This window comes from Zalophus californianus, chromosome 6 (genome assembly GCF_009762305.2).
Source record: "Zalophus californianus isolate mZalCal1 chromosome 6, mZalCal1.pri.v2, whole genome shotgun sequence".
NCBI classification, from domain to species: Eukaryota; Metazoa; Chordata; class Mammalia; order Carnivora; family Otariidae; genus Zalophus; species Zalophus californianus.
Window position 1 is genome coordinate 3,182,716 of NC_045600.1, and position 25,265 is coordinate 3,207,980.

Below are 25,265 nucleotides of genomic sequence, written 5' to 3' on the forward strand. Positions count from 1 at the left end.
CTGCCCCGGCGTATTTTAGCGCGAGGTTATGTTACAAGTTTTGAGGGGTTTGTTGTTGTTTTAAAATGCTGGATTGAAACTGAGATTCTTGAACATTCGGCAGTAAGGTAGTGAGCGGTTACTGTGTGGCTTCCTGCCTTTTCGTGACATCGGTTTAGGGAACAATTGAGAGGAAAGCTGGGCTATTGTATTTTTTGGATCAGGCAGCTGTGTTTTTATGGGAACTATTTTCATAGGGATTTTGAAACAACTATTTGGTGAAGTGAGTGTTATTGGGAAGTTGGGAAAGGAGGTTGTCGTCCTAGAAAATGTGACGGGTAAAAAATTTACCTGTGCTTGGATTTGTGGATTATGGGCAATTCAAATGCAACCAACTAGAATGGGCTTTTTTTTTTCCTGTAAAAAGATTGAATTATATTAGATATAGTTACAATGTAAAATTTGCTTTGTACCCTAAGTGTCAGTTGGTAATTGATTATGGCATAAATTGTGGAACAAAGATATTTAAAATAATTAATTCATCTCATTCGCCCTTTACAAGACATTCTTATTTTCTTTTGGTAGATATTGTTTACATGTTCATCTTTTTCATGAATGCACCCAAAGCTGTAGTTAGAAAACAAGGCCTACAAAAGGCTTTACACTTTTATTTATAGGTGGACTTACATACACCTATTTTTTACTGTGTTCCTTTTTTCCTTCCCAACTCTTTATTTTGAAAAAAAAATTTCTTTAAATATTTTATTTATTTATTTGACAGAGAGAGAGAGAGAGAGTGAGGGAGGGAACACAAGCAGGGGGAGTGTGAGAGGGAGAAGCAGGCTTCCTGCTGAGCAGGGAGCCCAATGTCAGGGCCCTAGGATCATGACCTGAGCTGAAGGCAGACGCTTAACACTTAACGACTGAGCCACTCAAGCGCCCCTATTTTGAAAATTTTTGAATCTACATGAAAGTTGCAAGAAGAATTCATTGAATATTTATAAACCTTTCACCTAGATGCACCATTTTGCCTTTTGTTCATGTGCTTGCTCACTTGCACTCTCTAAATTATGTACAGTATTTTTTTTTTGCCAAATCTTTTGAGAGTTAGTAGTGAACATCAGTACCTTTCATCACTTTCAGCAAGTATCTGCTAAGAACAAGGACATTCTCCTACATAATCACAGTACAAATAATGTGTTGGGATAGTACTGTTATCCAAAATGCAGGCTGTATTTCAGATTTTCGCAGTTGTCTCAGTAACATCCATTATAGGTGTGTTTATTTTTTCCAGGATCCATTCAAAAATCACAAATTGCATTTTGTTGTAATATCTCTTTGGTCTCCTTTAATCTGGCACAGTGTCCTGCCTTATGTGTCTTTCTTGACTTTTTTTAAGAATTCAGGTCATGTATTTTGCAAAATATACTTCGATTTGGATTTGTCTGATTGTTTCCTTATGATTAGCTTTAGCATAAATATTTTGGTCAAGAATATGTCAGGGGTGATGTTTTATGCCTGTCAGTGTGTCCCATCTAGAGTCTGATGTCAGCCTGATGTCAGCATGTGTCAGTTTTGTTGAAGTTAGGTTTGACATTTGATCGTTCCATTTATTCACCTTTGCTTCTTAGACCCTTCCTGCTCTAGAGGCAACCACTCTTACAGTTTCTTTTATGTCTATATATGTCTGTATATATAAATGTGTATCTATATATTTATATATAAGCATATATAAATGTGTATTTATTCCTTTTTATTTTTTTTAATATTTTATATATTTATTTGACAGAGACACAGCGAGAGAGTGAACACAAGCTTGGGGAGTGGGGGAGGGAGAAGCAGGCTTCCCGCGGAGCAAGGAGCCCGATGCAGGGGTCCATCCCAGGACCCTGGGATCATGACCTGAGAGCCAAAGGCAGACGTTTAACTGACTGAGCCACCCAGGTGTCCCTATTTTTTTATTTTTAAAATATTTTGTTTTTAAGTAATCACACCCAGCGAGGGGCTCGAACTCACAACCCCAAGATCAAGAGTCACGTGCTCTATCGACTGAGCCAGCCAGGTGCCCCATCCACCCTTTTAAACACTAATGTTAGCATTTTATGTTGTATACTGTAACAAAATATAATAACATATTATAAACAAATATTTTATATAAATATTTTATATAGATACATTTTATTTGTATCCTTTAAGCCTTTGGGTATTGTTTTCTTTTTATGTATAGTAGGTATTATTTGATATGTTCTTTTAGATGGCTATTTTGGTAGTTTTCAATTAGTTGGTTTAGTGTTACATCTTTATTATGACTTCTACCTTAAAATCCAGTCTGAGAATTGGGGAAACTTATTGTCACCCAGGTGTAAGTCCTCATCAGTTAAATGTTTAGCAAATTTTTAACAGTGGAGAAAATATTCCAGAACAGGAAGTCAAAGAGACAGAGTTGTGGAAGTAGAATGAACAGAAAAAGTGAGTAATGGGAAAAATGGACTCCTAGCATGGGGGTCGAAGAGTTGGGCCAAGAATTCTAGGTCATCATGTTGGTCTCTATCTTACGGTTTTCTAGGTGTATTTTCTACTTTGTTTTCTAGACGTTGCCCAAGTGTTCAGGGATGTATTGATCATTGGATCACCTTCTCCTTTTTGTTTTGCATCATAGGCAGTTGTAGGGAGGAAGGAGAAACACCGTGAAGTTGTTAAGAGCATGGGCTGTAGAGCCAGGTGGATGTGGCAGTCTCCCGCCGGTTACGGACCTTTCTGAAACTGGTTTTCTTCATTGTTCTGGTTATTTATTGCTTCCCAACAAATTACCCCATTTTAGTGGCTTAGAATAATAACATCTTAATCTCTCTCATGGTGCTGTGGGTGGCCTGGACTCAACTAAGCAGACCTCACTCAGAGTCCATCATGCACTCACAGTCAGATTCTGGCTGGGCTGGAGTCCTCGCAAAAGTTTCTCGCTCACATATCTGTCAGTTGATGCTGGCTGTCCACTGGGACCGTAGCCTGAGCCGTCAGCCAGAACCCTACTGTTTCCACATGGCTTGGCCTTCCTCACAGGGTGGCAGTTGGGTTCTGAGGATCAGCATCCCCAAGGGTGCGAGGCCACCCTTCTCTGATCTATGTCACAGTGTCTCCTCCACATCCTCCAGATTTGAGGATAGAGAATGTAGATCCCACCTCTTGATGGAGGAGTGGCAAAGACGCATACTAAGATGAGTATGTGGGTTGGGATATCTGGAGGCTGCCCTCTTTCAAAAATAAAATCTTCCACACTTTTTTTTTTGAAGATTTTATTTTTATTTATTTGACAGAGAGAGACACAGCGAGAGAGGGAACACAAGCAGGGGGAGGGGAGAGGGAGAAGCAGGCCTCCCCTGGAGCCCAGAGCCCGATGTGGGGCTCAATCCCAGGACCCTGGTTCCATGACCTGAGTTGAAGGCAGACGCTTAACAACTGAACCACCCAGGTGCTCCCACCCTCAGTTTTAAACAGACATAATAGGGCACCTGGGTGGCTCAGTGGTTTAAGCATCCAACTCCTGATTTTGGCTCAGGTCATGATCTCAGGGTTGTGAGATTGAGCCCCATATCAGACTCCGCGCTGTGTGTAGTGGAGCCTGCTTAAGATTCTCTCTCTCGGGGCGCCTGGGTGGCTCAGTCGTTGGGCGTCTGCCTTTGGCTCGGGTCATGATCCCAGGGTCCTGGGATCGAGCCCCACATCGGGCTCCCTCCTCGGCGGGAAGCCTGCCTTTCCCTCTCCCACTCCCCCTGCTTGTGTTGCCTCTCTAGCTGTCTCCCTCTCTCTGTCAAAAAAAAGAAAGAAAGAAAGAAAGAAGGATTCTCTCTCCCTCTGCCCCTCCCCCTCCCTCTCAAAAAAAAAAAATAAAGGAACAGGCATAATAATAGCATTGTTTCAAAGATTAAATGAGATCAGCTATGTAAAGCTCATAGCCTAGCATCTGGTTAAGTGGCAAATTATAAATGAATTATTATTTGCTATCCCAGTGGATGGAAGGCAGGGAAAGAATGACAGATCCTTGTTTTGAAAAAATCTACCCTTATCTAACCTAGTGGGAGTGCTAACTTTTTTACTGTCTGAACTTTTTAATGGATTATTCAAAACATACCTATAAAGAGAATAAATCCTACATGTTCTGAAGTCATCACAGTTCCCTATTATATCACAGAGAATTTTTTAGATTATCTGTTGTCGTTACAGAGGTTTCAGGTTTTGTCTCTCATAAATGTACTTTTACAGAATCAAAGTTGCAGGGCACCTCAAATAATCTTGTTTGATTCTCTCTTCCTAGTGTGTATCTCACCTTCTGTTTTTATAAATAGATGCATCAACTAGCAACTTTTTCTCTTTAAATTAAAACAAAATTAAGTAAAAGTAATACTGGCTTTGTGATAAATTGAAACAGTGAAAGGTTTTAAGTTAGTCTCAGAACCCTCCCCTACTTGACAGAGTCAATCCTGGTTACATTTTCTCGGATGTGGGGCCCCCTGGGTGGCTCAGTCAGTTAAGCCTCTGACTCTTGGTTTCAGCTTGGGTCATGATCTCAGGGTTGTGGGATTGAGGCCCAAACTCAGTGGGGAGTCTGCTCTAGATTCTCTCCCTCTCCCTCTGCTTCTCCCCCTACTCCCCACCTGTGCTCTCTCTCTCTCAAATAAATAAAATCTTTAAAAAAGATACATTTTCTTAGATGTACTCCCATAAATTTTCTGTGCACATTCTGTGTGTGTACATATATATATGTAGATGTGTGTGTGTGCATGAATATGTATTTGTCCCTTAAACAGATACCCCAAACTATATGGGATTCTATTAAATATGTTGCACTGTAACTTGCTAGGATGATTCTTCAATGAAGATGTTTGAACGTAATTTTTTTTTTAAGTAATTCTTCACGTTTATCAGTGGCTTACATTCCTAGCAGTGGATTTACTTCATTAAAGGGTGCAATTTATTTATTTATTTTTTAATATTTTATTTATTTATTTGACAGAGAGAGAATAGCGAGAGAGGGAACACAAACAGGGGCAGTGGGAGAGGGAGAAGCAGGCTTCCCCGTGGAGCAGGGAGCCCGATGCGGGGCTCGATCCCAGGACCCTGGGATCATGACCTGAGCCGAAGTCAGATGCTTAACGACTGAGCCACCCAGGCGCCCCAAAGGGTGCAATTTAAATGAAAAATTTTTATTAGTTATGAATACTTTTATGTCCTTTTGTGTTTTCATGATGTTTGGTAATTCAGGTCACAATTTTCCTCACTACACCAAGTAATTAGCTGGGTACAGGCCATCTTCATTGAAGGTTCCAGACCTTGTTTTATTTATTTTATTTTATTTATTTATTTTTTAAAGAATTTATTTATTTGACAGAGAGAGAGAGAGCACAAGCAGGGGAGCGGCAGGCAGAGGGAGAGGGAGAAACAGACTCCCTGCTGAGCATGGAGCCCAATGCGGGGCTCAATCCGAGGACCCTGGGATCCTGACCTGAGCCCAAAGCAGATGCTTAACCAACTGAGCCAACCCAGGTGCCCCCCTGACCTTGTTTTAGTAATTTAGTTTGAATTACTTAATCTCTCGAAAAAGTAGAAATTAGAACCTGAATCCTCTCAACTCTAGTTGAGAGTATACTCTGTAGTTAACCTTCCCCAGTTCTTTTCATCCCTCCACTGGTGAAGCCCCATAGCTGATGCCTATCACCTGCCTTAATTAAGATTTTTAAAAAATATTTTATTTATTTATTTGAGAGAGAGAAGGGGGAGGGAGAGCGAGAGAAAGCACAAGCAGGGGGAGGGGCAGAAGGAGAAGCAGGCTCCCTGCTGAGCTGGGGCTCAATCCATGACCTGAGCCAAGGGCCGATGCTTCTGATTAAGATCTTTAGAAGCAATGCTTAAATACAAATGTTTGGATTTGGGCATTACAAGTGTACCTTTTCACAAAAAGTGAATTTGACCTCCATTTTCATGCATTAAGTAAGGCTTAAATTTCACTTAAATAAGACTTGGTTTAATAAAAATGAATAGAATCTTAATGCAAAGGTCTTATTTGCCTTCCTCTTTCTACCCTTTCCTACAGCTATATTATTTAACTCCTGTTTGTCCTTGAATCTGGGTGGGTTTTTTTTTGTTGTTGTTGTTGTTGTTTTCTATTTTTTTGGGTGACTATGGGGCAGGATTTTTTTTTTGTTTTTCACCAGCACAGCTCCGTACCCTTCATAGCTTTGTGTACTTCTTAATATTCCTCATCTAACTTTAAAGGCCTGTGAAAATGTGTCATATCCTGTTGTAGAGAATAGGAAGATACTTTTCCTAGGTGTTTTTTCATAAGGGTGTTTCTCTTTTTCTCTCCCCTGACTTTCATTCTTGTTTTATACCCAGCCCTTCTGTCTATTGAAAGAGTCATGGGGGAAATAAGCGATCCTTTATCCACCACGGCCATTTCCAGAACCATGGGTTGTGTTTATCACTTGCTAGTTGTGATGGTCTGGAGCCAGCCAGGGATGTTGGCACACACTGGGAGTTTGTACTTAAACCACTTTAAAGTATACAGTTTACTGGTTTGGTGTTGGTTGTTTTTTTAAGTAAGTCTGCTTGTCTGTGATGAAACACAGATTGGGATTTGTTGTGTAAAATTTCTCTTCTCTTCTCAAATTGAATTCCTCAGTCCACAAGCCAACTTTCAGTAACTGCCTTTCATCCCTCCCATGAACTTCATGTCTGTCTCCCTTTAAACTGCTGTTATAGTATCAAGACAGTTCATTTTGAGCTCATGTTTCTGTTGACGTTAGCCAACGAGTTCACTGATTTCTTAAAGCTCTTGAGAATACCCATACCTACATACATTTAAAGTAATGTATATTCATTGTGAACACTGAAAAATATAGAAAAGAATAACGAAGAGAATTAAAGTCGTTGCTGATCCCACCCAGACATAGATACTTTAAGATATTTTATGTATTTTGGAGCTCCTGGGTGGCTCAGTCCATTAAGTGTCCGACTCTTGATTTCTGCTCTGGTCATGATCTCAGAGTCATGAAATTGAGCCCTGCATCAGGCTCTGTGCTTAGTGGGGAACCGGCTTGAGATTCTCTCTCTCCCTCTGCCCCTCCCCCACCCCCTGTGTGCTCATTATCTCTCTCTCTCAAATAAATAAATAAATATTTTAAAAATATTTTATGGGGGACCTGAGTAGCACAGTCATTTAACTGTCTGACTCTTGTTTTCGGCTCAGGTCATGATCTCAGGGTCCTGGGATTGAGCCCCATGTCAGGCTCTGCACTCAACGTGGAGTCTGCTTATTTCTCTCTCCCTCTCCCTCTGCACCTCCTGCTTGTGCTCTCTCTCACTCTCTCCCTCTAAAATAAGTAAATCTTTAAAAAAACAAAAAAATTTTTACATATTTATATCCATTCTCTTTCTTACATATATGTGTATTTGTGTGATTGTTACCATCCTTTTTTCACTTAACGTTAAATTATGGCTGAACGTTTTCCTGTATCATTAAATATTATTTGAAAGAATCATTTTTAATGCCTACATAATATTTCAGCTTGTGGCTGAAATTATCATTAGATCATTCCTTGATATTAGATATTTAAGTTTTTAGCATTCTTGCTGTTATGGTACCGTGATGAACATCACTGTCTATAAATTTTGTTTGTGTCTCTGTTGGTATCGTCGGGATAGAAACCTGGAAGTGTAATTGCTGAGCTAAAGAATATGGGCTCTTTTCTTTCTAATATTTTTTTCCTACTTAAACAAGTAATTCATGTTTACTGGAGAATATTCACACAATACAGAATGATTAATCAGAAAGTGAGAGTCTACCATATCCCCTTGCCCCAGGAAGCCTGTCATCACCAGGGAAGGTAGTGAATGTTCTCAGTGGTCTTGCTTGTGCGCATTTCATTTCCCCATTAGTTGTGCCATGTCACATGGCCAGTGCCACAGCACAGCCTTGTTCCTTGGTGGAATACACTTGTTGCAGACCTTTGCCAGTTCGATAGATGGATTAAACAAAAAAAGGCAGCTCTTTTTGTATTTCTTTAAGTGCCAGTAGTTTTCCCTGATGGCTATTTTTATCTCTTAAGTGAATCATCATATGCCCTTTTGTCCATTTTCTTTGAGAGATACTAGTATTTTACTTATTTATTTGTAAGTGGTCTTCGTAATTAAATATATTAGCTATCCTCGTATTTCTTGTAAATATTTTCTCAGATCGTAGTTTGCCTTTACATTTTATTAAGCTTTTTATGTAAACATGTTAAAACGTGTGTCTAGGCTCACCTCTAGATCTTCCTTCTTTGTGACTGCATTGAACTTCTGTGTGAAAAGGCCATCCCTGTCCTATGGGCTGGTAAATATACAAGTACATTTTCTTTTAGTTTACTTTTATGTTCAACCTTTGACCAATATTAACCAATATTTAAGTGTATTGTGGAGTAAGGATCTGACTTGAATTTTAAAATGTGGAATCTCCTGATTTTAACAACTTTGTTGAGGTATAATTTGCACAGAATAAAATTCACCTATTTTAAGTATACAGTTTGATGATTTTTGGCAAATGTAGACAGTAGTGTCTCACCTCCACAATCAAGATGTAGAATGCTTCTGTCACCTGCCAGAAGTTTCCTTGTGCCCCTTTGCAGTCAATCTCCTCCCCCTACTCCTGGCTCCATGGATCATTGGTATGCTTTCTATTGCTAAAATGTTGCCTTTTCTAGAATTTCATATAAATGAAGTGTCATAAGTGTATCTGTAAACGTGCATGGTCTTTTGAGTCTGGCTTCTTTCATCTAGCATGATGTTTTTGAGGTTCATGCATACATTGGTCATTTTTATTGCTGAGTGGTATTCCACTGCATGAATATACCAGTTTGCTTATCCATTCATCAGTTAATGGACATGTGAGTTGTTTCCATTTTTTGGCTGTTGTTTATTAATAAAGCTACTAGGAACGCTCTTATGTACAAGTCTTTGTGTGGATCTATGTTTTCATTTCTCTAGGGTAGATTCCTAGGAGTGGAATTGCTGGATTGTATGGTAAGTGCATACTTACCTTTATAAGAAACCTCCAAACTGTTTTCTAAAGTGGCTATACCATTTTACATCCCCATTATCCACGTACGAGAGATCTGTTGAGTCCACATCTTCACTGACACTTGGCATTTTCAGCGTTTTAATTTTAGCCTTCTAGTGGATGTGCTTTAACAAGTTTTAAGAGCTGGTTGTTCCCACTTGGTTAAACAACTCTCTAATGTTGTAAAAGGCATGAAGTTATAGCTCAGTGTAGGTGACATCAGGGAATAATGAGTGACCAGATTGCCTGATGGACTGACTGTATTAGAAGTTGGAAGTTACCAAATAAGGAGAGACCAAACGGTACTCTGGTGGTTGATTGTGACGGTAAAGCCACTAACAACTGGAGTTTGTGTTTTCACTGTTCCTTACACCAAAGAATGTGTCCCTGTATCGTTGGCAGTGGGGTTCCCAAATTCTGCCTTTCTCATGGACCTTGTTAGCTGAGCCAGTTATTTTGAAAAGGATATGTTGCCAAGGTCAGTGCTCTTATAAGTGCATCCGTGTGACTTCATCTGCATCCTCATGGGGGACAGCAGTGGCAGTGTGGTCAGGAAATGGCTTCTGGAATCAGATTCCCTGCTTTCAAAGCCCTGCCCTACTGTTTATTGATGTGACCTTGAGCAGACTACTTAACCTCATTTGTAAGATATGGCTAATGGGGTACCCTATTGCTTGGGATTGTTGAGATGATTAAGTCTAAAATGGTGCCTGACACCTAGTGCTCAGAGCTTGGTGTTTAATAAATACCATTCTCCTGTAAAAAGCATCAAGGCTTCTTGGAGAAATGGCTGACCCTAGGACTGAGACGGGAAATACACAGGATTTTGTAGTACCAGGAAGTAAGAAAATACTCAAAAACAAACAAACTCTTTATTGATGGGGCATGTCAGAGGGACACAGGAACCAACCGAGTGAGTTCACAGTGGCCAAAGCTCAACAATTTAAGCAACAAAAAAAAATAGTATTGGATAATCCCAAAGTATAAAATAAATATCCATGGGTTCATACTAATATAAATGATTAATTAGAACAAACTTCCCATATAGAAGAATTCCAAATAATTTATATGGATGCTCTACCCTTACAGAGAGGAACATTATTTCCCACTCTAAGTGTAGAATATGCGTAGTGACTTTTCCCAAAGAGTGCAGTATAGAAGCAGGTAGGGAAAAAGAGTCACTTTACAAGGGAGAAACCTGACAAACAAGACCTCAGCCTGATGATTTAGGTCAACGTCAACGGTGACAAGCCATGCTGATAGTGTGGGCCCTAAATATGATGTGCCAGTATGGCACCATAGTGCTGTGGTCTTCTTCCCCAAACCTATAACCTGAGTCTAATGATGAAGATGCAGACAGATCCCAGTCTTAGAAAATACCTGACCAGTACTCTTCAAAACTGTCCATGTCACAAAACAAGGAAAGTCTGAGGAACTGTCACAGCCATGAGGTGCCTAAGGATGTATGATGCCTAGATGTAAAGTGGTGTCCTATTTGGGGTCTGGGACAGAAGAGGATACTGGGTAAAAACTAAGGAAATCTGAATAAAGCATAAACTTTAGTTAATAATGAATCAAGGGCACCTGGCTGGCTCAGTCAGTAAAGCGTGTGACTCTTGATCGTGGGGTTGTAAGTTCGAGTCCCACATTTGGTGTAGAGATTGCTTAAAAAATAAAGTCTTTGGGGCGCCTGGGTGGCTCAGTCGTTAAGCGTCTGCCTTCGGCTCAGGTCGTGATCCCGGGGTCCTGGGGTCAAGCCTGGCATCGGGCTCCCCTGCTCAGCGGGAGGCCTGCTTCTCCCTCTCCCACTCTCCCTGCTTGTGTTCCCTCTCTCTCTGTGTCTCTATCAAATAAATAAATAAATCTTTAAAAAAATAATAAAATCTTTTAAAAAATAATAATGTATCAATATGGGTTCATTAATTATGACGAATGTAAGATGTTAATAGCAGGTGAAACTGGATATGAGGTATATGGGAATTTCTATATTATCTGTTCATTTTTCTGTGAATCTAAAACTATTCTAAGGTTAAAAGTTTATTTTTAAAAATGGTGCTTGACATATGGTAACTGCACAACACCTATAGCTATGATCACCTAACTTGGTTTTGTTTGTTTTTTATGTTTCCGGGGACCTGGTTGTGGGTAAGGCTGAATTCACCTTATGCATCATTTCTCGGCATGTAATTGGGGAAAACATATCCTAAAAGACAGCTTATTGAAGGACTATAAAACTTTTGGAAGGTAATTTAAGGAGCCTTCTGGCCCTTTCTCTGCATCCTCGCCAACACTTCTTGTTTCTTTTGTTGTTAATTTTAGCCCTTCTGACTGGTGAGCATGCTCTACCGACTAAGCCAGCCAGGTACCCCGTCTTCTGTCTTTCTTCAGCCAACTTCTCTTTTTTTTTTTAAGATTTTATTTATTTATTTGAGAGAGAGAGAACGAGAGATAGAGAGCATGAGAGGGAAGAGGGTCAGAGGGAGAAGCAGACTCCCTGCTGAGCAGGGAGCCTGATGTGGGCCTCGATCCCGGGACTCCAGGATCATGACCTGAGCCGAAGGCAGTCGCTCAACCAACTGAGCCACCCATCAGCCAACTTCTCTTAGAAAGCAAGTGGGAAGAACTGTAAATCCTGCCTTGCTGGGAGCTAGATGGGTTAATTTTTGTTCAGGGAAGACTTAGACAAGAGGAATTTTAGAAAAACTTCGTTTACAGATCTTCAGTTTGGGGATCTTGAGCAGCCCTGGGAGGTGTTAACTGGTATTCTTTGGAGACAGGTCTGGTTATGCAACCCACAACCCTCCCAACTGCCCTTCCTTACCCTGGAGACTCATCACATAGTCAAGGAAAGGCACTGAGGAATTCTGTAGTCAAACACAGTTCTTCTTATTTAACCCCGCATCTCCTAAATACAGCTCATGGAACCTTCTTTTGTGGAATACCCATTAGAATTTGGGATGTGCTAGTGTTTTGTGGAACTCAGTTTGAAAAGTGCTAGTCTGAAGATCAAGACCTGAGATGAGATCAAGAGTCAAATGCTTAACTGACTGAGCCACCCAGGCGCTCCTACTTTTCTTTCTTGTAATGCAGGCCAATCGTGAGACTTGGCTTCTGTCCTGGTGTTTGCGGCAGACTGGCTTATCATATGCAGATTTCCCTATGTACTAATGGAATAGTCTTAATACTGAAATAATAATACCCAATTGCCCAAAGCTTTCTTTGTTTTTGTGGTTGTTGTTTGTTTCTGTGTTGGTGTAATATAATGCCAGGACCAAGCTGACCTTTGAACAACACAGGCTTGAACTGTGGGTCCATTTATATATAAAGTAAACATGCCCATGTGACCTGCTCCAAGATCAGAAACAGCATTACCAGTACCCTGGGAGTCCCTGTGGGTCCATTCCAACGACGCCACCTCTTAAGGGTAATCGCTGTTCTGACTTCTAATGCCACAGATTTGTCTGTTTTAATATCTTTATTGAGATGTAATTTACATACTATAAAGTTCACCCATTTGAAGTGTACAATTCAGTGATTTTAGGTATTTTTTACTGAGTTGTGCAACAACCATCAGGAGAATCTGTTAAAACGTTTTCATCATCCCCAGAAAGCATCTGTACCCATTAGCAGTCACTCCCCATTCCTCCCCATTCTTCCCCACCCTCCCAACCCAGGCAACCACTATAATCTACTCCCTGTGTGTATGGATTTGCCTATTCTGACCATTTCATGTAAATGACTTTGTGTTTGGCTTCTCTTATAATGTTTTCAAGGTTCATCCATGATGTAGCTTGTGTCAGGATGTTATTCTTTCTCTGGCTGAATAATACTTCACTGTGTGGATAGACCATATTTTGTTTATCGGTTCGTTTGCTGATGGACATTTGGTTTGCTTCTGTCTTTGGCTATTATGAATAATGCTTCTGTGAGCATTTGTGTACAGGTTATTGTTTGGACATAAATGTCCATTTCTTTTGAGTATATACCTGGAAGTAGAATTGCTGGGTCATAGAGTAACTCTGTTTAACATCTTGAAGAATTGCTAAACTTTTCCATGGTGGCTGTACCATTTTCCATTCCCACCAGCAGTGGGCCCAGGTTCTCCCTTCTCCACATCCTCTGCCAACCCTTGTTAGCTTACTTTTTTTTTCTTTTTAGAGAATTTATTTATTTTTTTGACAGAGAGAGAGAGATAGCGAGAGAGGGAACACAAGCAGGGGGAGTGGGAGAGGGAGACTCAGGCTTCCCGTGGAGCAGGGAGCCCGATGCGGGGCTCGATCCCAGGATCCTGGGATCATGACCTGAGCTGGAGGCAGACGCTTAACGACTGAGCCATCCAGGTGCCCCGTTAGCTTACTTTTTGACTCTAGCCATTCTAGTGGGTGTGAAGTGGTATCTTATGTTTTGTTACTATAAATTTTCTTGTAAATTATTTTTATTCCACAGATTGCCATTTGCTTTAAGATGATATTAAACAAAAATACTTAGTTTTTAATTTCATAATCCATTTTCCTTGAAGGAACCATGAGAAAAATATCCCATTATTCCTTAAATTGTTTTCAATTAATTATTTTTTTGTAAAAACAATACAATTACCAAGTATAACCTAAAAAAAGCATAGATGGTTATATGGTGAAAAGTAGGTCTCCTTTCTGCTCCTATCCCCAGCCATCTAGATTTCCTCCCCTGAGGTGACCACTGTTGGCACTTTTTTTTTTTTTAAGATTTTATTTATTTATTTGAGACAGAGAGAATGAGAGAGAGAGAGCACATGAGAGGGGAGAGGGTCAGAGGGAGAAGCAGACTCTCTGCCGAGCAGGGAGCCCGATGCAGGACTCGATCCTGGGACTCTAGGATCCTGACCTGAGCGAAAGGCAGTCGCTTAACCAACTGAGCCACCCAGGCGTCCTGTTGGCACTTTCTTACGTTCCTTCTAGTTCCTTCTGTGTCTGGATGAGCATAAGTGTGTCTGTTTTAGCTTTTTTTTATTGCTGCTATAATAAATTGTCACAAAATCAGTGGCTTAAAACAACACAGATTTATGATCTTAGAGTTCTGGAGGTCAGAAGTCTGAAATGAGTCTCACTGGGCTAAAATCAAGTTGCTGGCAGGGCTGCATGCCTTCTGGAGGCTCTGGAGGAGAATCTGTTTCCGAGCCTTTTCCAGCTTCTAGAAGCCACATGCATTCCTAAACCTGTAGCCCCTTCCACATCTCCTAGTCTGATGCTGTCCACTCTGCCATCTCCTGCTGCTTGTAAGGGCCTTGTCACTACATTGGGCCTGCCCAGTAAGTTTAGGGTCATTTTCTTATTTTAAGGTCAGCTCATTAGGAACCTTAACAATTCCTTCTGCAGTCTTAATTCCCTCTTGCGGTGTGGCCTAACATTCACAGATTCCAGGGACATGGACACTGTCGGGGGGCGATTCTGCCGGATACCATGTGTATTCCTTCCTTCCTTCCTTCCTTCCTTCCCTCCTTCCTTCCTTCCTTCCTTCCTTCCTTCCTTCCTTCCCTCCCTCCCTCCCTCCCTCCCTCCCTCCCTCCCTCCTTCCTTCCTTCCTTCCTTCCTTCCTTTTACAAATGTTAACATAGTTGACATGCTGTTCCTTAATTTGTCTTTTTTGTTTAATAATGTATCTGAAAAGGTTCTTCCCTGTCAGAAGCTACAGAGCTACCATATTCCTTGTATCTGCTATATAACATTCCTTTGTATGGCATTTTCATAGTTTACTTAGCCATTTTTTATAGTGTTTCTTCAGGTGCTAGAGTTTTATGTTTTTATGTAGTCAAATAGATCAGTCTTTGCTTCCATTGTTAGAAAATATTTTTCCTTTAATGAAAAAAATGTTTTCCTTAGATTAAAAAAATACTTGTTACATTCTGTTTGTATCTTGGGGCTGCTGCAACAAATTACCACAAGTTTGGGGGCTTAATCCAATAGAAATTTATTCTCTCCCAGTTGTGGAGGCCAGAAGTCTGAAATCAAGGTGTCAGCAGGACTGTGCTCCCTCAGGTCCTTCCTCTCCCCTTCCAGCTTCCAGCGGCTTCCGGAGGCTTCTGGTGCTCTGCCTCTGTCTTCACATGGCCTCCGCTTCTATGTCTGTGTGTGTGTCTCTCTTTTTTTTATTGTGGTGAAAAACAGTGATGTAAATTCTACCCTCTTAATTAATGTTTGAGTGTATGGTATTGCTAACTGTGTGCACGTTTTTGTACAACAAACCTCTAGAACTTCTTTACCTGGCGTGACTAAAACTCCGTACCACCTGAATCACAATTCCCCATTTCTCCCTTCCTCCCTTCCTCCAGCTGCTGGCAACCACCATTCTGCTCTCTCTGTGTGTCTCTTATAAGGACACTTGCCATTGGATTTAGGGCCCACCTGGATAATCCAGGATGTTCTCATTTCAAGATCCTTCACTTAATTATACCTGCAAAGACCTTCCAAATAAGGTAACAGTCACAGGTTCCAGGGGTTAGGATGAGGGCATATCTTTTTGGGGTCCACCATTTTCACAGTGTTTTTTATCCCCCTTCCTAGAAATCATCTTTGGAAAATAAATTTTTGTGAGCAGCTTTAACAATTATTTCTTCAGTCATCCCCTTCAGGAGTTGTTGAACGTCTCCCATATGTGCAGCACTTGTAGGTTCTTATTTCCTCCTGTGGCAATTACTACAGTGTGGTGGTGATATGTGGCCTTTTGAATGGTAATAATATGGTGAAATGCTGTTCTTGGGGAGAAGCATTTTTTTCCAATTTCTACAAATATGTAATTACAAATAGAATTTTTGCATTTTGCATGGCCCGAAGCTAAGATATTTGAAAATGTACACTGAAATTGATTGTTATTTTGAATAAGATCGAAAAGTAGCATTAAAGTCAATATTACACATATATGAATATTTATAGGTAAGAATAATACCGTACCAAATACTCTGTAACAGTAAAACTGGTTGACGTGTATATTAACACTGTAATGAACTGTTGGGAGAAGCAGTTTGCTCTGTGCCCTGAGCTTCCCTGCAAGTTCTCACTGAGTGTGCCAGTTGGCAGAGCTTATCTATCTTCTGTGCTGCTTGTCCAAAAAGTGCTGGGCCATCTGCCCTGGGTTCCTCTCCTGTAAAGCAGTCCATTGCATGTGCACGTGTCATCTGGGCCCATCATGTCACCACCATGAGACTTCGGGGCAGGGGAACGAATGTGAGTATGCTGATGCTTGCTGCACCATGAGTCATAAGGTCCTTTGTCTCTGACCCAAACACTGTGTCTTCTGCCAGTGCTCATTAAACAGTAGTAGGCTAATTTGGAACTTATAAGTAAAATCTCAGACAAATATAAGTTGGTTCTGAAAAATTAGGCATAGATTGAATTTTTGTTACTAAAGTCACTGAATATTGATTTAAAAGATGATTTTTTTTTAAGTGGACTCCATGCCCAGCATGGAGCCCAACGTGGGGCTTGAACTCACGACCCTGATATCAAGACCTGAGCTGAGATCAAGCGTTGCATGCTCTACTGACTGAGCCAGCCAGGCTCCCCAAAAGATGATTTTTCTGTGACATCTTATAAATACAAATTCTCAAAAGTCTATCATTGTTTCTGTTTTATGACATGATATTTATCTATCAGGTATGTTAGGGTAATGCTTACTAGGTGCTGTAATGGATACATAAGACCCCCCAAGTCTCAGGTGCTTTACACAAGAGAGGTGTTTTTCAGTTCATGTCAAGTTCTATGTGGGTGTTCCCCACTGGGAGTCATTCCTGGTAGCTTTTCCATCATCTTTATCTGCTAAGGTTTCCTGGGGGCTTGTCTCTCCTGGCTAGTCAGAGGGGCGTGAGCATGTGGAGGGGGTTGTATGAGGGAGGTTTGGTTTTCCTTTTTTCTGCCATCTCTCTTCGTGTGTGCTGTGGCCGCTGCAGTGACTGCCCTTTCCTCTGCTTTTGCTTTGTTATTCTGACTTTTCTGTTGTGGCCAACTCCAAGCATACCAGAAGAAGGAAAACAATACAGTGAGCCCTCATGTGCACCATCACCTAGTTTCAGCAGGGATGACATTTTGCCATTCTCACCCCTGCCACTTTTTTTCCTGGAGTCTATAGATTTTATTGTTGCTTTTTAATAAAATGGTGCTTTGTTATGGAAAATATCTTAACTTAGGTGATGAGACACTTTTAACCTTACCCCTTAGAGAGAGCCACTTAATGTATTGTCTTTAAGGGAATAACATGTGTCGCTCTTTTTTTTTTTTTTTTTTTTTTTTGAGAGAGAGAGAGAGGGAGAGGGCGGGGGGAGGGCAGAGAGAAATAAATTCTCAAGTCGGCTCTATGCCCAGCATGGAGCTTCACGTGGGGCTCAATCCCATGACCCTGAGATCACGACCCAAGCCGAAACTAAGAGTGTGACATTTTAACGGACTGAGCCACCCAGGCACCCCTAATCTGTGTCATTCTTTTAAATATATTCAATATATTCCATTATATGGATAAACCGTACATAATTTATCTAGTTCCACATGGGGGAGCATCAGTTTTTCCCTATTAAATAACGTTGAACTAACATCCTCATATCATACCTACCTGAGTAAGTGTTTTTTACAGGATAAGTTCTCAGAATTGCTGTGTCAGAGGGTATGAATGTCTTACAGATGTAACGGGTATTGTCAGATTGCCCTCCAAATGACTATGCCAGTGTACACGTTCAGCAGTGGCAAATGGGACGGTACAGGAGCATTTTAAAGCAAATCCCACACGTCTTATCATTTCATGGGGCAATACTTCAGTATTTCTTGCTAACAGATAAGGACTTTTTTCATTTTTATACGTATTTCTAAAAAATATTATCACTTCTAGCTTTTCCGCCCGCTCCCCCCTCCCCCCGAGTGCCACTCCGGCTGCACCGCACTCGCTCAGAGCTCCCGGCTTCTGCTAAGGTAGTGCCGCCGTCGTCTCTCTCCAGCCGTCGTCATGATCATCTACCGGGACCTCATCAGCCATGGGGAGATGTTCTCCGACGTCTACAAGATCCGGGAGATCGCGGACGGGCTGTGCCTGGAGGTGGAGGGGAAGATGGTCAGTAGGACAGAGGCTAACATGGATGACTCGCTTTTTGGTGGAAATGCTTCCGCTGAAGGCTCGGAGGGCGAAGGTACCGAAAGCACAGTAATCACAGGTGTTGATATTGTCATGAACCATCACTTGTGGGAAACCAGCTTCACAAAAGAAGCCTACAAGAAGTACATCAAAGATTACATGAAATCAATCAAAGGCAAACTTGAAGAACAGAGGCCAGAAAGAGTAAAGCCTTTTATGACAGGGGCTGCAGAACAAATCAAGCACATCCTTGCTAATTTCAAAAACTACCAGTTCTTTATTGGTGAAAACATGAATCCAGATGGCATGGTTGCTCTGCTGGACTACCGTGAGGATGGTGTGACCCCATATATGATTTTCTTTAAGGATGGTTTAGAAATGGAGAAATGTTAACGAATTCGGCCATGACTTTGGATGTGTCACCTGTTGCCCTAACAGGCTGCTCCTCTTCATCCACACGACACCAGGACTTAGACAGATGGGACTGATGGCATCTTGAGCTCTTCATTTGTTTTGACCCTGATTTATTTGGAGCGGAGGCATTGTTTTTAAGGAAAAAACATGTCATGTAGGTTGTCTAAAAATAAAATGCATTTAAACTCAAAAAAAAAATATTATCACTTCTAAAAAAAAAAATAGTGTCTTTTATTGTTGGTTTGTTCAAATCAGAACTCACACAGGCATTACAAATGTGTCCTAAGAGAGGCGTTGAAGGGGATGGCCTCCTTTGGAGTTGTGCTGTTTTAAAAGCCTGCTCTGTGCTTATGTAGGTTTGGGACCCCGAGGTGACAGGCTTTTTGTGGTCCAGGTCTGCTTAATAGGTTTCTGACCTGTTTGCTTCTGGGCAGCTCCACACTCAAGATTCTTTCCTAGACATAGTTTGAAATGCTGCCCTATTTGTTTTTGGCCTTGCTTTCTGTGTCTCGTCCCGATTTCTGGGACGTTCCTCGAAGCTCTCTGAAGCCAGTGCCTGGCTGGGGTGGGGCACGGCTGCCTTTCTGTGATCTTGGTGCCAGGCCGAACCATGTGTGCCACTGGGAAGTCTCACAGACTGCTTCTGTCGACATCATTTTGCAGTCTTACTCTCCTATTATTTGGACTGAAGAAACTTTTTCAACCCAGTAAGACTTTTCCTTTCTGGGCTTTTCCTCATTCCTTTCATTTCTGCTTGAAAAGTAGCATTTCTCTCCTGAGCTTGTTGTTGTCTTGAACTCTTCTGCCGAGGCAGTGAGTAGTCAACACACCCTACCACCCTGCCCCTTCCCACACTTTCCAGAAGCCGGCAGGCCCAGGAGACGCTGCTCGGTGAGAGGCAGCAGTCACCGCAGGTGGGACTTGGGACTTCGCCATGACACGCCAGGCTCTGCAGCACCCCAGCCTGCGGTCTGCTGCCTGACTGCATTTTTTAGGGGTTTTGTTCCCAGCACGTTACCTCGAGATACTCATTCCTGCATCTGTCAGGGTTTGGTCTGGAAAACAGGCACTGCTCTAGGTATTTCAAGCAGGATGGGATTTAACCCAGTGACTCAGAGGCTGTGAGACCATTACAGTGCTGGAGTGACAGTGGCGGCGGCGGCGGCGGCAAAGCCAGGGAAGCTGCTGGCAGCTTCCGGAAAATCAGGAAATGCAGGAATGACAGGAACCTGCCGCAGATCAGCTGGGCCTCCCGCAGGACCCCGAGGCTGATGTTCAGGAGGATGCTCTCTCGGAGGCTGGAGGCTGCTGGTGCAAGATCGCGCCTGCCCAGAGCCAGAGCCCTGCCTCGGGTGCTTCTGCCAGAGTCCCCTCCGGCCTCCACCGCTCGGGTCATCTGCTTTGCAGCGCTTGCAGGGGAGCTCGGCCTCTCCCCGCTGGCGGGATTCGGCCGGGAGCTTCCCTGCTGGACGAGGGGGAGCACGGCCCGGGAGGAAACGGTGCTTGGTGCTCGGTGCCAACACACAGCCTAGCTGCCTTTTTCTTTTTTTTTAAGATTTTATTTATTCATTTTAACAGAGACAGAGACAGCGAGAGAGAGAACACAAGCAGGGGGAGTGGGAGAGGGAGAAGCAGGCTTCCCGCCGAGCAGGGAGCCCGATGCGGGGCTCGATCCCACATGACCTGAGCTGAAGGCAGATGCTTAATGACTGAGCCACCCAGGCGCCCTTTTTTTTTTTTTCAATGTGAGAAAATCCTGTTTACTTGTTTTTCCAGTTGCATTGAGAAATAATCGGCACACATCACTGTGTGGTTTTAAGGCGTACAGCATGATGGTTTGGTTTACATATATTGTGAGACGATGACCACAATACGTTCAGCTAACACCCGTCTTCTCCTGAAGATACGATATAAAGAAAAAAGGAAACAAAATTTTCTCCTTGTGACCAGGACTCTTAGGACTATTCTCTGACCGACTTTCCCGTATGTCATACGGCGGAGTTAGCTGTGGTCAGTCAGCTTGTGGCGTGTTCCATCCCTGGGACTTACTTATCTTGTAACTGGAAGTTTGTCCCTCTTGACTCTCTTCTCTCCTTTCCCTCTGCTGGCGGCTTCCCTTGAGCTGAGGGGAGCCCCGAACCTTAGAAACCATGGAGTAACGGTCCCCCACGTGTCGGCGTTGTGTTACCCTATCGTCTAGGTAAAAAAGCTTGCTGTCTGGAAGTGAGTACAGAGTATACGCACACATAAATTTTATCTGTGTAATTATTTTCATTCGTAGACTATAAAGCAATTGTCAAAATAGGAGAGGGAACGTTTTCTGAAGTTATGAAGATGCAGAGCCTGAGGGACGGAAGCTACTACGCGTGCAAGCAGATGAAGCAGCACTTTGAAAGGTAGGCGGGCAGACAGTCTTCGCCACTCAACCAGCTACAGGTTTAGAGCAAGAAGGGCCACTTAGCAATAGTGGGAAAAGTGTATTCATGTAATAACAGGGGAGATACAGTCAGCTTTCTCTGGGCAGGGGATTGGGGCTAACTTTATGTTTATGATACTATTCGTGTTTATGATTTTATATGTTTATGAAAACTATTATGTTTATGATTTTATTCTGGTCCAGGCTTACTGTGATATCAGTGGGTCACAAAACATTTAAATTGTAAAAGTATGCCTCACTTTAAACAGCCTATACGTTCCTGAAAGTTGTATGTTGGACTTTTATAACTGAAACCTTAGTCTCAATATATTAGAGGTGCTTATGATTTAATTAATTGTGAATCAGTTAATATATTGGAAAACAATTTCCAGTTAGGGTTGGAAAATTTATTCCCTGAAATTTTCAGGATCAGTGGCCGCTTGTGGAGAGGGGAGCTCTCTTGTTCTAGGTTCTGGGAGGACTGCTGTGGCTTTGGCCCTCAGAGCAGTCTCTTAAAATCCCTCAACTTTGCAGCTTCTTAACATAGGGCACTAACGAGTCAGACACCAGACGTGACTAGGAAGCTCTGTCAGAATAATGAAGCAGATGCTGGCCTCACGGCAACTGGGAAGCTTTCAGAAGAGAGACATGAAGCTCAGCCTTTGTTTAACAGCAAAGGAATTGAAGTCTCTAAATAGTAAAAGCTAGTTGTAAAAAAAACACAGTCATTCCCCCACATCGACACAGCCCTCTGAAGTGTTTTGGAGTATAAACCTTGATTTCAGACTCTTAGTACAAAAAAGCGTTTCTCAGATCAGAAAGGAGTTCTGGGCCGTTAGTCATGTCAGAGAGTATGGAGAACAGTAATGTCATCTTCATGACCTCCCCATGGGGTGTCTGTGACCATCCCTGGTTTGCACACGAGGAGAGGTGCTTAGAGATCTGAAGTAGCCTGACAGTCGTCACTCTAGGTCACTAGGTGGGCAGAGCTGTATTTGAATCATCCAGATTTCACCAGGCCAGAATCCTCCCCCTTTGCTGCGTAACGCATAAGGTTGTTTACCTGCCACTGCCAAGACTCTGAAGTCACTGCGTCTTCGGCTTTTCCTCTGTTGCTCGCTTCTTCCTCTGTGTATTCTGCATTCTCTAGGTTCCTCTACCTTTATACCTTGCGATGGAGAATTTGATGCGCAGTGTACTGATTACCCCATACCTAAAGAGCACACTTCCTGAAACAGCCACCTCTGAGAGATGCACCACAAACCCAGAGTAGCAGAGAAAGGACTTCAAGCCGCGGGGTGGGATGCATTTGCACCCTAGGAGAGGACTGGGTCCCCATCAGGTCCCACCGTCAGGGTCAGGGGTGGATGTACTTATAGACAACAGGGCTCGCTAGCTGTTGTTTTTGTGAAGAGGGAGATATAAACAGTGGGTGGGACAGATAGCCTGCAGACTTGAGGCATTTCTGGGCTTGTTTGGATGTCAGAGGAACGTGCAGTCGTGCTCACTCTGTTGAGCCGGCCGTCAGGAGAAATCACACTTGGGCGTGAGTGAGACTTCAGGAAGGTAGAGGTATCTGTAATGCATTATAGAAAGGTTTCCATCAAAGAACCCATCCTTTGAGGGGCAGGGAACGCTCAGTTTTATCTGGAGAAGTACCTTCTTGTGACCTCGGTCCGTCAGGAGAATGTGGTCACCTAAGGGACGTGGTTTCCTAGGGGTGAGGTGCATTCCGGATTCACCAGCTGCCGGGTTCCGGACACGCCAACACGCCTTGTCTACTGAGCCTTGGTCCCCTGGTGGTGAGGTGCTTGAGGACTAAGCGAGGGAATGAACAGGGAGTTGGGAGGGAGGTGCGGCACATGGCAACTGTTCAGTGAGTGGTAGCCTTCGTTACTGTGGGTGTGGCCGTTTGTTGTGTTTCAGAAACAGTTAGTGCTCTTTGTCCTCACTTGAAAAATGATTGATTAGAACACATATTTTTCTTTTAAAAACCTGTAATAAGTAAAGGTTTTCAATAAAATACCACTGAATCAGAGTTACTTTTTATTTTTGTTTTGTTTGCTTATTTATTTAGTAACCTGTACACCCAACATGGGGCTTGAATTCGTGACCCCAAGATCAAGAGTCCCATGCTCCACGGACAGAGCAGCCAGGCTTCCCAGTGTTACTTTTCTATAAAGTTTGTGTATGTTTAGGGGATTATGAACAGGCTTTAGTTTCTGTTGTATAAATCACAATTTCATGTATTGGCTTTACTTAAAAGGAACTACACTTACTCTGGGCTAGTGGAATTTTGTTGCTGTTTGATGTATGGAGTCAGTGATAGTCTCAAGCTGGTTTTGACAGGTATCTGCCAGCTGTGTAATCCAAACCTCAGAGAAATTGGGTTTTGGGTTTGTTCACGTGAGTTCTAATTTGCTCTTGATACATATGTTCAAAACTGTAGGAGATTATAACCCAATACTACCATTGTTTATTTCATAATTGTTCCAGCTTAGATTATTCCAGCTGTGGCTTTGGGAGCTCTCTCGGGTTGGCTCCCATGTTCTTTTGATAAGCTCCATGCTTTTTCTTTTCTTTTCCTTTCCTTTTTTAACACTTTAATTTTTGGCACTACAAGATTCTCTAGGCCCATGTATTTTTCCTGCCCCTAGAATCATCCATTTCTCTAAGGAGTCCTGGTTCCTTTTATTGGAGAAGGGTATTTAGAAAACAAAATCTTCACACTAGGTGTGCTTATTGCTCCTGGAATGTCAATCTCTCTAGACTCAGCAGACAGAGCTAATATGTATACTGATCTGTATGTACACACACATCTCTCTCTTTTTCTCTCTCTACCCTCCCATCTGCCTTTTTTTTTTAAGGATTTTATTTATTTATTCATGAGAGACAGAGAGAGAGGGACAGAAGCAGGTTCCCAAGGAGCAGGGAGCCCGATGCAGGACTCGATCCAAGGACCCTGGGATCATGACCTGAGCCAAACGCAGACACTTAACCATCTGAGCCACCCAGGCGCCCCCCATCTGCCTTTTCAAATAACCATGAGTCCATACTGATAAATAAATGAGTAAATAAATAAATTGGGACGAGGGGACAATTTTTCCTTACAGAAGAATTCCAGTTAATAAATATAGAAGGAATGAGGGAAATAGAAAATCATCAGTAGAATAGCAGTAATAATTTCTGCAGGGAAGATAAGCTGATGGATACTAAAATTAGTAGGTGATGGGACACTTGGGTGACTCAGTCGTTAAGCTTCTGCCTTCAGCTCAGGTCGTGATCCCAGGGTCCTGGGATCGAGCCCCGCATCAGGCTCCTCGCTCAGTGAGGAGCCTGCTTCTCCCTCTGCCTGCCACTCCCCTTGCTTATGCTCATTCTCTCTCTGACAAATAAATAAATCAAATCTTAAATAAAATAAAATTAGTAGGTGAAACTTTAAAGAGAACAGGATTTCTGCATAGCCTCCAGTGATTTCCCCCCTATTTTTTAATTACTGTGGTGGTTTTAACATATGCCCACAAATGATTTGGTATTCCTTCCTTCAGGAGGTGGGGCTTAATTCCCTGGCCTTTGAGTGTGGGCTACACTTGCTTCTAAGGGATAGAAAGTAGGAAGGGAAAGATAGTAACTTTACAGTGAAAAACCTGGAATATACCACCTTAACTAAATGATTAACACCATCAGTAATAAGACATGTTGATGTCATGTACTTTATGATATAATGGGTTTGAAAGAGCAAGCAGATCACCTCAATGGTGTTCTTTCCCGAAGATCCATAATCTCAGTTTAATTACAAGAATACATCCGACCAGCCCAAATTAAGGGGCATTCTACAGAATACCTGGGGGTACCCCTTAAAACTGTCAAGGTAGTAAAAAACAAAGACAGGCAGTATCACAGACTGGAGGTGAGTATGGGAACATGACAACTTAATTGTAAAGAGGTATCCTGGGTCCTGGAAGAGAAAAAGACATTCACGGAAAAACTGGGGAAATCCAAAACGTTACAGTTAATAGAACTGTACCAATGTTAATTTTTTAGTTTTGATAAATCTTGCATAAAGTGTTAACATTAGGGGAAGCTGGGTTACGGGAACTTCCTGTACTGTCTTGTTAACTCTTCTGTTAGTCTAAAATGATTTCAAAGTAAAAAACAAATCAAAATAAACAAAATTAACCATTGGTGATCTGGAATGACTCCTATTGCTCCTAAGCTCCCTCCATTGGTAAAGGTATTGCTGTTATTTCTGACTTACAGGAAGAAATGACCTTA

The 25,265-nt window shown here is 42.2% G+C and overlaps 2 protein-coding genes across 2 annotated transcripts in view; both read left to right on the forward strand.

Annotated features, from left to right (window-relative positions):
• The window catches only part of MOK (MOK protein kinase), a 59,599-nt gene that overhangs the window by 330 nt on the left and 34,004 nt on the right, over positions 1 to 25,265 (forward strand). Inside the window, 1 exon segment of the mRNA XM_027570424.2 lies at positions 20,856 to 20,970. Coding sequence (XP_027426225.2) covers positions 20,856 to 20,970 — 115 coding nt within the window.
• On the forward strand, positions 18,020 to 18,772 carry LOC113909389 (translationally-controlled tumor protein-like). Its single transcript, XM_035727968.1, has one exon. It carries the CDS (start codon positions 18,035 to 18,037, stop codon positions 18,551 to 18,553), a length of 519 nt encoding a protein of 172 aa, XP_035583861.1. The 5' UTR covers positions 18,020 to 18,034; the 3' UTR covers positions 18,554 to 18,772.